Raw genomic sequence first — 11702 nt, 5'->3', positions numbered from 1 at the left:
CCTACACAGAGCATTTTCAGACAGATCTGCTGCAACTATGGATTGGTTTAACATATGGGCAATCTCTCAAAAACTTCTGGTTCAGTGACTGTGTTCTCAACATTAATTCCCATTCTTGACCCAAAACTTAATGTGAAAAACTTTTAACATATCTCTTCCTTCTTACCACTTTATTACAGAAATATATTTGATTTGCACATCTGAAATACATTTGCTTCTTACTGTAGGAATTTTATAACTTTACTAGCTTTTATCAGAATATCTTTTATTTCTGCACTTTTTTTGCCTTAAAAATTCAGGGCCAGCATTGTGTGTAATAAATTTCTTCGACAAAGTACTAAAGATGTGCATTGCATGCCATTGTATTCCTTCAGTTCTGTTTATGATTCTAGCTTTGCTTATTATTTAGGAGAAGGAAGCTGCTCCTGTGCAGTGAGATGTGTGCAGTAGTGACAGTATCTCTCTGTCGTGGTTTAACGCCAGCCAGTCACCTAGTGTCACACAGCCACTCACTCACTGAGCCTTTCTAGCTTTTAGTCAGAAGGGTAAAAGCTAAAAAACTCATGAGCTGAGATAAAGACATTTTAATAGGGAAAGCAAAAACCACACACACAAGCAAAGCAAAACAAGGAATTGATTCACTGCTTCCCATGGGCAGAAGGTGTTCAGCACCTCCAGGAGAGCAGGGACCATCATGTGTAGCAGTTCCTTGGGAAGACCAACACCATCACTCCAGATGTCCCCCCTACTTCTTCCTCCTATTTTATATACTGAGCATGATGTCCTATGGTATGGAATATCCCTTTGGTCAGTTTGGGTGACCTATCCCAGCTGTGTCTCCTCCCAATCTCCCCTGCATCCCCAACCTCCTTGCCAGTGTGGCAGTACAGAAAACAGCAAAGGCTTTGGCTCTGTGTGAGCTCTGCTCAACAATAGCAAAAACATCTCTGCATTATCAACCCTGTGTTCTGCACAAATCCTAAACATAGCCTCATACTAGCCACTGTGAAGCAAGTTAACTCTACCCCAGCACACTCTCTAGAAAGAATAGTCATTTACGATGCAATGGTTCCCTGATTTGCATTACTCAATAATAAATCTCGTCTAATGTGATGCCTTCCCCTAGACTTGCATTTTTTTTCTCATTTTTTCAGTCCTTCTGAAGCTTCAGAAACTTTCACTTCTGTGGCCCAGACTAAACTAGATAAAATTTTGTCTAGAAATGTTCTTAGTCTTTTCTCATCTTTCCTTTCCAGATCATTTGTAAGGGTGTAAAACTATGTAGGCACTACTGTCAAAAGGGAGGGAGTCTGCTGCAAGCTGTTCTCTAATATGGCAAGGGACTTTTACTTCTACAAGAACTTCAGCAATAATATATAGAATATACAGAAGGAAGTAGAAAATTTCATCATTTGTTTAGCTTAAATCTTTAAATGAAGACAGTAAGCAATAGCATGATTTAGTGTGTTGGGACCTTGGGCATTAAAGGTCTGAGTTATGTCCTCTGTCATTAGTAATCTTAAAGGTGTCTGGACCTTCTTGTAAGGTCAACAACCAAAACCTGTGTGTGTTTGCAGAAGTCAATTCATCCCCCCTAAGATCACTACCCAGAGCAGATGGATGGAGACAGTTCATTCCTTTAGACACCTGACTTCTAAGCAGGAAAAGTGACATTAGTTAAAAACCCTCTCTCTCATATCATTTAGGATCTGACACAATGACCAGTGAGTGCTCAGGGGCTGAAACCAGGCAATAGCCAGCTCACAACAGAAAAGACAATTGTGGTGGAAAGAAACATCTTGGTATCTCTGCTTAGCTGCAACAAAGAATACACTGCATAGGAGATGAACCATGTCTCTTTTATGGGAGAAGAGATGTTTCAGATTGTACTACTGCTTTTTAGAAGATGAAGACAGATGACAGAACTGCTTTCAAGTGTGAAAAACACTATAAAATAGTTACTAATGTATTTATCAAGCTGAATTTTTGCACAGTCTTGTTCCAATACCCTGCATTCACTACTGTACGATTTTAGCTTGTGAAGTCCACATCCCCTTTTGTATTAATCATGGAATCCCATCCCTTTGTCCACAATTTTCTTTAAATAAGTAAGAGTAGCCTTTTAAAGAGCTCTGTTTAGATTTTTCACTTCTGAGACACTGTGCTCAGTATAAGAGCAAAACATGAAAGGTAAAGGTCATTTCATATTTGCTGGAGGTTGGGAGGTGATGTGCAGTGCATGCAGCATGCTGCAGGGTCTGGTCAGCAGTCATCTCTCTTCTAGGCCACTGCATAAATCTGATGTGTTGTGCTTTTCAGAGAGAAATGCAAACTTGAAGAATATTTGGGAGTAATAAGGTCAAGACCTTAATCTTTAAGGAGCCTTAAAGCAAGACAGTTTCCTCTCCATGGCCAATTCCACCTGGATTTATCTCCAGGTGGTTTATAGTTACTTTACCTGAAATACATTTACACCTTCAACCCATGAGATTCCCACATATGACAGAAGAACTGTTATTTCCCAACTGTGAGAGATTTACTGCTCGAGAGGGTTGTGTCTGTTCACATGGTTTAGTCTTGGTAGAAATTATAGGGATGATGAAAACAGTTCAGACAGTATCTGGTTCTGTAAATGTGAAATTGTTCTTTCTACTTGTTTCTTGTACTCTCACACAGAACTTTAGGGCTCAGTCTTGCATATGTGCCTGAATTCGTAGATGAGCTATCACAAATAGCTAAAAGATTAATTAGCAAAATGTAAGGAATGCAGTGCATTTATAGGAACACTTTAGTTAAAAGAAAAGCAGCTATGTAAAGTGGAACTATGGAAACAGAGATGAAGGAGTCTGAATTCTCTGAAATACACTAAAGCATGAAGAGACATCTCTGAGGAAAACATATTTTTAAAAATGAGAGTTAACTTACGCATGTCTTAATTTTGGAGTCTTCAAAATTTCTAAAAATTGGAATTCATATAATCAACCAGGTTGGAAAAGACCTCAAAGATTATCGAGTCCAACCCTACCGTGGTCACTAGACCATGGCACTAAGTGCCACATTTAGTCTCATCTTGAAAACCTCCAGGGATGGTGAATCCACCACCTCCCTGGGCAGCACATTCCAATGTCTGATCACTCTCTCTGTAAAAAATCTCTTCCCAATATCTTAACCTAACCCTCCCCTGGCAGAGCTTGAGTCTGTGCCCTCTTGTCCTGCTGCTGGTTGCCTGGGAGAAGAGACCAACCCCCACCTGACTCCAACCTCCTGTCAGGGAGTTGCAGAGGGTGATAAGGTCACCCCTGAGCCTCCTCTTCTCCAGGCTGAACACCCCCAGCTCCCTCAGCTTCTCCTCATGAATTGTTCTAGCCCATCCCCTATGTTATACACTATCAGCACCTTGAGCTTACAAAAACCCATTTGCTACTGATATTTATCTTGAAAAATACCAATTAAAAATGAAAAAAACTCATATATCCTTACTTATACAGTCTTTACCAGTCTGTAGGGAGAAGAGATACTCATATTGGGGGAAGTTGAGGTCCAATAGTAGGAGAACAGCAGGTCTGTCATGTTGGAAGGTTTGACAGCCCGTCTGTCTCCAGCTCTGTGTTTGTGAATTTAGAAACTTCCTCTGCTGTTGCATTCACTGGGGGCCAGAACACTCTTGGGCAAAAATCCACAGCTATAATTAGTGATTTAATTTTAATGTAGATGAATAGACAATCCTGAAGCCAGTTATTAAAATGTCATTACTTGACACAGAAGTTAGCATAGCTGCCTAATGTCTGTTAGCAGAAGCTGCAGAGACCAACCAAATGAGATTTCTGCCTGGGGAAGAGTAGCAACAACACAAGGCATCGAAAATCTCCCTGTCTCTGAGAAACAGCTGGACAGCCCAAAATGCTCAAGTGTTTATTGGGAATGCACAGGACAATAACCATGTCCCCTCTGTTCTAGCAGAACCCTGGATGTCCAGAAAAATATTTCTTTTGAGTAGCTTTAGTTATAGCTAAAGCCCAGTACATCTAGAAAATAGCAAGGGGGAAAAACAGACTTAGTAACAAGTAGCCCTGGGGATCTCTATATCCAACAAGTATGGAATTAGTTTTGTATATCATGTGTAATTCATTCAGACAGCACTCCCAGAGTAAATAAATTTTAATTTGTGTTTTTCATTCAGACATTAATGTAACAGCAAGACTCAGAGAACTAAGAAATATGGATTCAAAGGCTTAGCTGGAAAAAGAGGAAAGACTTCTCTGGGACCTTCAGTCTCTGGTTGAAAGTAGAGAAACTAAAAGTAGCCACAAAGATCATAGTAAAAGTTTAACTTTGCTTGTGAATATTTCAGAGAACATAATAGAAGTTAAGAGCTGTTGTTGAAAAACATAATTGCAAATCTATGTTTAATAACATTTTTCCTCTAAATTCTGAGAGATCTGAACTGCAGCCTTTCCTGGCTTCTTTGCCATCTTAATGACATGAGATCATGAGTAAAAGTACTACCAATGTAAATCTAAAATCTAAAGGCTTCAAAAGGCTCCATTTTTTAATTCCACTTTCTTTGGCGTCACACTAAGAGTTCTGCAACTTTAATCCATCAAGCAGCATTGCAAAACCATCATGAAAATGTATGAACCCAAGAACAAAATCTACTCACCCAACCTTACAGCAGTGATTAAAAAAGCCCTAATTACAGTATAGTCACCCGTCAAAACAAATTACTCACTCAGGGTGAGTGGGTGAAAAGAAGTTTGCTAGACTTCCTTAAGGAGGTGGTAATTGTCTTGAATTTTGTTAAAATACATCACTAATTATATTTTAGCAAAGTCTATGTATTGTTTTCCTCTTAAGGAATTTTAGAGGATGATTGTAAGAACATAGAGAAAAGAATTTCTCAGTTTTAAAATATTCTATACCTGTGTATTTGTACTGCAGAACAGATTTCATGACGTACAAAAGAATGCTCTAAATTGCCTGTACGGGTGATCAGAAATGATACAATAAAGTGATTTCATAAGATGACAGCAATCAATTGGATGTACTTCCATGGCAAAGTGAGATGTGGATCTTACAGCACAGACAAGTGAGAGCATGGTGACACCACATGGTTAGCTCATGGAGGTCCATTTAGCCTGTGTTTAAGAATTCCTAGCTGGGTTTTACATGTTTTGCACACAACGGAACATGATGCTCAGGAAAGTGGTGGAATTATGATCCCTGGAAGTGTTCAAAAAACTTGTAGTTGTGGCAGTTAAGAACATGGTACTGAACATGGCAGTGGTGGGTTAACAGTTAGACTTGATGACCTTAGAGGTCTTTTCCAATCTTCATGATTCTGTGATGCTAATACCAAATCCTTCAGAGAACACGTCTGCAATCCATTCACCTAGGGAATGTTTGCCATGGTTCAAACACAGTTTGAAAGTGCCAACCACATGTTGTCTTACTTAGCTGGTTATACTGCCCTAAACAATACTAGAACCACAGGCTTCTTTTCTTGCTGTCTTCTGGTGGTCACCAGAAACTACACTGACACTTAGACCCAAAGAATGCGCAGTGTGTGGACTCCAGACTGCAGCAGACTTGAGCCTGATGTCGCAGGGCTTTCAGGCTGTAGGTCATTATAGATGGAGGTGTGTTTTAGGCACTGCCTGGAAGATGATTGCTTTACTTAATACCAATTAATTATATAACTTTGGTTAGTATCAGTTAAATGCTAAATAGAGGCCACAGTAGTTCATTTGTAGACTCCAAGGCAGGTTAAGTTAAAAATAAATACCTTGTTATGAAAAGACAGTTGATTTTCATAGAATCATAGAATACTTTGAGTTGGAAGGAGGACCTCTAACAGTCATCTAGTCTAACCCACCTGCAACGAGCAGAGACATCTTCAGCTAGATCAGGTTGCTGAGAGCGTTGTCCAACTTGACCTTGAATGTTTCCAGGGATGGGGCATCCACTACCTCTCTAGAAAACCTGTTTAAGTGTTTTATCACCCTCATTTTTAAAAGTCGTCTTTGTTACCTAGTCTAAATCTACCCTGTTTTAGTTTGAAACCATTGCCAAGTGTCCTCTTGCAAAAGATCTTGCTAAAACGTCTGTCCTCATCCTTCTTACAAGCTTCCTTTAGGTACTGAAAAGCTGCAGTAAGGTCTCCCTGGAGCCTTTTCCCCTCCAGGCTGAACAAGCCCAATTCTCTTAGCCTGTCCTCATAGGACCAATGCATCATATTTGTGGCCCTCCTCTGGACTTGCTCCAACAGGTCTGCATCTTCCTTGTGCTGAGGGCCCCAGAGCTGGACACAGTACTCCAGGTGGGGTCTCACCAGCATGGAGCAGCAGGACAGAGTCATCTCCTCTGACCTGCTGGACATGTTTCTTTTGTTGCAGCCCAGGATACAATTTGGTTTCTGGGCTGCAAGCACACATTGCTAGCTCATGTCCAGATTTGCATCCGCCAGCACCTCCAAGTCCATCTTGGTAGGGTTGTTCCAATCTGTTCATCCCCAAGCCTGTACTGATATCAGGGGTTTGCCCTGACCCAGGTGCAACACCTTGTACTTGGCCTTGCTGAACCTCTTGAGATTCCCATGGCCCTACTTCTTGAGCTTGTCCAGTCATCCTTTTCTTCAGACATGTCAACTGAACCACACAACTTGTCATCTGCAGACTTTCAGAGAGTACACTTAGTCCCACTGTCGATGTCACTGATGAAGATATTAAACAGTACTGGTCCCAGTATGGACCCCTGGGGGACACCACTTGCCACCACGTATCATCTGGACATTCATAGATTGTGAACAGATGCTTTTTGTTGTATGCAGCAAGCTTCTAGTCATAAATAAATACAGCCATGTACTTTGAATCAAGTCATAAAATATTTTAATCAATAGTCACATTAGTTCATGTTATAATTTTAATTAAAAAATAGGCAAATTTCTGCCTGCCTAAAACTCTGTATACCATTGCAATCCATTACTTTTCCATGTGTTTATTTGTGAACTGCTAAAATATCAAATGTAACTCAAATCTAGACAACAATTAGACTTCAGAGTACTTTCCCCTTAATTTATTATCAATAGTGAGTGATCACAACAGCAAATATGTAGAGATTCAACATTCATCATAACATTCACAGTTATTGTTTTCATAACAGAAAATTAAGGTTTGTCTTTCATTTCCTAGAGTTGTGGCTGACTCACACAATTTTGACTGGTACTTCAGCAATTCATAGTTGCATAAACAGTAAAGACAGATCAATCTAAATGAGGGTGTTGAATAAGCAGAAGCAGGTGTGTATTTGTAGCTGGGTATTGTTTCATCCCACTCTAAAAATTGGCATGAGAAGAAAAGTGTATCTGTCCTGGGCTCAGAATCTGAGTCACACCATACTTGGAAGTATTCATACTAAAAGCTTTTGGCTCTGGCACATCTCTTGTTTTCCATATGATTGCTCATTCTTACTACAATTTCCCAATTCCTCAGCACCATTTTCAACTTTTCGTAATACTTACATTTTTTAAATGAGACTTTTTAGTTTCTTAGATGAGCTCAACAGATCTTCAGGAGCAAAGGACTCTCCCAGCAATAATCCCCTTTCTCCACACTCTGATGGCTTGGGCTGGCCAGTCCCAGGAGCTAAAGTCACAGTCTGGGGTGCAGACCTGGCCCCAAATCCTTCCTCTCCCTTCTTTCTACAGAATGATGGCAAGTGGATATTGTTCACTCTGTGCTGCATTTTGGCTGTTTCCTCACAGAAGGGGAGAGAGACTGGGAAGGCCAGGCAGAGGAGAGTGCATGTAGGTCAGGCAAAGTGAAGCACATCACGGGAGACACATCTCAAACTGTGCCAGTAATTGGGATCACTGGGTGTTGAGCACATCAGTATAGTGACTGTCAGTAGATCTGAGTCTTGTTACCATTTCAGCATGATGATCCTTCTGCTTCCTTACTACCACCCAAATGCTTTGTCTTTTTTCCTTCCATAAGGACTTACCTTTCCTCAGGAAGCAAGTTAGGATATTGCTTTATCATCAAACACTTGATCGATAAAATCAAAGTCTTACTACATCCTGACACAGGTGAGCTCAGGTTAAGAGAGAAAAAAAAAGAAGCTGTTTTGTTCTCCTCATTTTCCCTTTTTTCTGCTTCTTGTGACTTTCTGGCTTCCTGATCCAGTCTCTGTCATCAGGGCTAACCTCCCAAGTAATTTGTCTGACTTCATCTCTGCAGAATCAGGTAGAGCATTTCATTCAGCTTAGGGGTGGCACAGGGTACTTGGTGATTGGAACTGTGCCATGGGTTCCAAGCTGCTTCGCCAGTGAAGTCAGATAGGTTAGGTTAGCCCATCTTCAGTGTTCAGCTGCACTCAGAACCAGCTGGGAGCACTGAGGCACTCAGCAGCAGCAGCCAGATGGATTAAGCAATGGTGTTTTCTCCACACTGCCTATCTGCATGAAGGCTTTGAGTCAGGTCCAGCACAAAGAGCTTAGCTTAAGCTCTGCTGGCTTAAACTGACCTCTTGACTCTGTGCTGGGGAGGCAGACAAGTATACACACATTTAAGAACAACAAGGAGGCACCTGAGTAATAAAGTGGTGGCACTAAGTCAAATCGAGGGAAACTGTAGCCCCATGCTCTGTCTCTGGTAGTGTCCCTTGGTAGATGTTAAGGCAAAAAAAACAGGAACAAGGAAGGCATGCAGAGACACATTCTGCACTCCAGAGATCTGATTGTATGGAACTCTTGATTCAGAATTTGTAGCTTTATATTCACTAGGCTTTCAGGGTCTTTTTTTCTTCTTCTATGACTTTGTATAATTGCTTTTTGACTGTATTTATGATACTGGCAGCATCTGACAGTGAATGCCATATTCTCTTTTGCCCTGTGAAAAAAACCCAACACCCAACACTTATTTTGCTTGTTTTAAACCTGCTAATTTCATTGGACATCCTCTTGTTCTCATGCAGTGAAAAGCCAAGCATCCATTCATTGATTTTTCTAGGCACTTTCCCAGGGTTCTCCTGTTTTTATACATATCTGCCACATCCTCCTTCAGTTGTCCCATTTCCAAGCTGAAAACTCCAAATCAATTTAAGCAGTTCCAGGCTTTAATTGCCCTTCTTTAGTTCTCTCATGTAATTTTGAGAGGCAAGTACCAGAACAGCAGGCAGTAGACAAAAGGGAGGGTACTCTGTGGTTTTCTATAGTGCTATAAAGGTGTTTTCTGTTTTGTGCTCCATTCATTTTTTTTTAAAAGTGCTAACTTCTGGGGGTTTTGACTGACAATGAGCATGGGATTTATATTTTCTTTTAGTAGGCCCTTTTTTTTTTGATTAATTCATTTTTTTAAATTAGCCACAATTGACATTATTTATTTGGTGTGCCTTTTGTGCCTACAGAAAGCTGAATTTCAGTTCCTCAGGATTAGTGTTTTAACAGTAGTCTCTTGAACCAGCCCTGGTCTTGCTCAGACAAGATAAAAAAGAGCTGGTTTTATCAGAGATTTTCAAAACATCAGAGAAAAAAAAGTTATCGTGTTTAAAAATTTAGTCTCTACGTTACACTTAGATATGACATTTGCCAAGGTTTTATGAGAGAGTCTCCCATTAGCTCTGTCCAGGAACACAAGTATTGCTAATACAACTACCAGTAATAAGTTTTACAGTGCCTACAAAATGCATTTTACGATGGTTTTCATAGAATCATAGAATCAGCCAAGTTGGAAAAGACCTCCAAGATCATCAAGTCCAACCCTACTGTGGTTACTAGACCATGGCACTAAGTGCCACATCTAGTCATTTATGTGCAGGTATAGCATATTCATTTATTTTTGTCATGCTGATATGTGTTTCAAATAATTTTTGTCAGTTACTACTGCTGTTTGGTCATGCAGAAACCCTAAATTCTGGGATAAGAATTAAAAATAAATGGTCATACCATCTACAAATATTTTCAATACCTTAATATCATTGCACAGGTGCTTTCTTTCTTTGGAAAAGTTTCTCAGACCTGGACAGTATTTTTAGTTTCCCCTAATAGCTGTTAAATATCTGCTTGTAAGGTATCATCTTTGCTGCCCTTCAGTGCAACTTCCTGATGACAAAAGATGTGTGCATGGAGAGCATGTTTTCATCTTTGTCTTATATTCTTATTTATATTTGTTTCTAGAAAGGAGGCACTTTCTAAAATATTCTTTACTTATATTGCTATTTTATTTTTAACCATATTTTTGGTGACAAATTTGAGGGATCTGTAAGAAACCGATTTTGAAATCAGATGTGCTAGAAATGCAAATGTACAGGTATTGATAGATAAAATGAGACCATGGTCCATCTAATCTAATAATCCTTCTGACAGAAAGTAGATGACTCCGAAGAAGTTGCCAGAAGTTTCATGAGAGACAAATAGAGGGTAATCTGTCAGCCTCCTTAAGTCTTCTCAGAATTTCTTAGTACTTTGAGATAATGTTAAGCCCTAAAGCATAAGGTTTCAACTTTCTTTGAAAATATATTAGCATTAACTACTACAAATTTTGAGCTCATGAATAGCAAAAATTTGACAAATATGAAAAACGAGATAGTGCAGGCATTACTGAAAACTGCAAATCTCTGAATCATGGAATGATTATTTACTTTCTAAGCAGGTGAGATAATTTTGGGAAGTGAAAAAGACATAATGAGTAGCCAATACCTTTGTGATCGTCTTGATCTTTCAGAAACTTGTTTTGTGGCATAAATTTTACAAAACTAAATTGTTCTAACTAATGCTTTGAAATAAGAGCACAGCTCTGGTGTGCTACCGATTCATCATCCTAAGTGTGATCACACCTACAGGACAGGATGTGCAAGGGATCAGACCCAGCCAGCATGGGTTTAGGAAGGGCAGGTCCTGTCTGACCAACCTGATCTCCTTTATGATCAGGTAACTTGCCTGGTGGATGAGGGGAAGGCTGTGGATGTATTCTATCTGGACTTCAGCAAAGCCTTTGACACTGTCAGACCATGGTAGGGTTGGACTCGATGATCTTTGAGGTCTTTTCCAACCCAGTTGATTCTCTGATTCTCTGATTCTATGACATAGCAGGTATTTGGATGAGAGGAATGTAAACTTATCCTGTTAAAGTATCAGGAAGTGTTAATGTGATATATGCTTGTGAGCATGATTTGATCACTAGTGCTACCACCAAGAAAATTGTTAGCATTTCATGAAAGGTAAATATTCAGTTTCAGAGAAAACATTTCGAGCTGATCTTTATATTTGGTGATAAGCCAGATCCTACCTCGCATAATCCATTAATCTAAGACAAAAGAAGAAGCAGCAACATATGTATTTCTGAAATTTTATGTGTTGTTTCTTTTCTTTGCAGACAACTATTACGGCACTCCAAAGCCTCCAGCAGAACCAGCTCCACTGCTGTTAAATGTGACAGACCAGATCCTCCCAGGTGCCACTCCCGGGGCTGAAGGCAAACGTAAAAGGAATAAGTCTGTGAGCAATATGGAGAAGACAGGCATTGAACCACCGGAGGAAGAAGAGGAAGAAAGACCTGTGGTCAATGGAAATGATGTGACAGTAACACCAGGTCTGTTCTTCCTTCTTACTTTGCAATGCATTTCTGTTATTCACAGAGTCCTCAGTTACCTCCTTCTGCAGTGGGGATAAGCATGTTCAGGTAAGGATGTTCTTGCAGAAAGGCAGG

At 40.0% G+C, this 11702-nt stretch overlaps 1 protein-coding gene across 1 annotated transcript in view; it reads left to right on the top strand.

Annotated features, from left to right (window-relative positions):
• The window catches only part of LOC103799989 (membrane-associated guanylate kinase, WW and PDZ domain-containing protein 2-like), a gene marked incomplete at both ends in the record, with an annotated part of 53653 nt that extends 42068 nt beyond the window's left edge, over window positions 1-11585 (top strand). Inside the window, one exon of the mRNA XM_009072348.1 lies at window positions 11370-11585. Coding sequence (XP_009070596.1) covers window positions 11370-11585 — 216 coding nt within the window. The remainder of the gene's footprint in view (window positions 1-11369) is intronic.
• Between the last annotated feature and the right edge of the window lie 117 nt (window positions 11586-11702).

This window comes from Acanthisitta chloris, unplaced genomic scaffold (assembly GCF_000695815.1).
Source record: "Acanthisitta chloris isolate BGI_N310 unplaced genomic scaffold, ASM69581v1 scaffold22123, whole genome shotgun sequence".
In the NCBI taxonomy this organism is placed as follows: domain Eukaryota; kingdom Metazoa; phylum Chordata; class Aves; order Passeriformes; family Acanthisittidae; genus Acanthisitta; species Acanthisitta chloris.
This window is presented reverse-complemented; position numbering and strand designations above follow the sequence as displayed.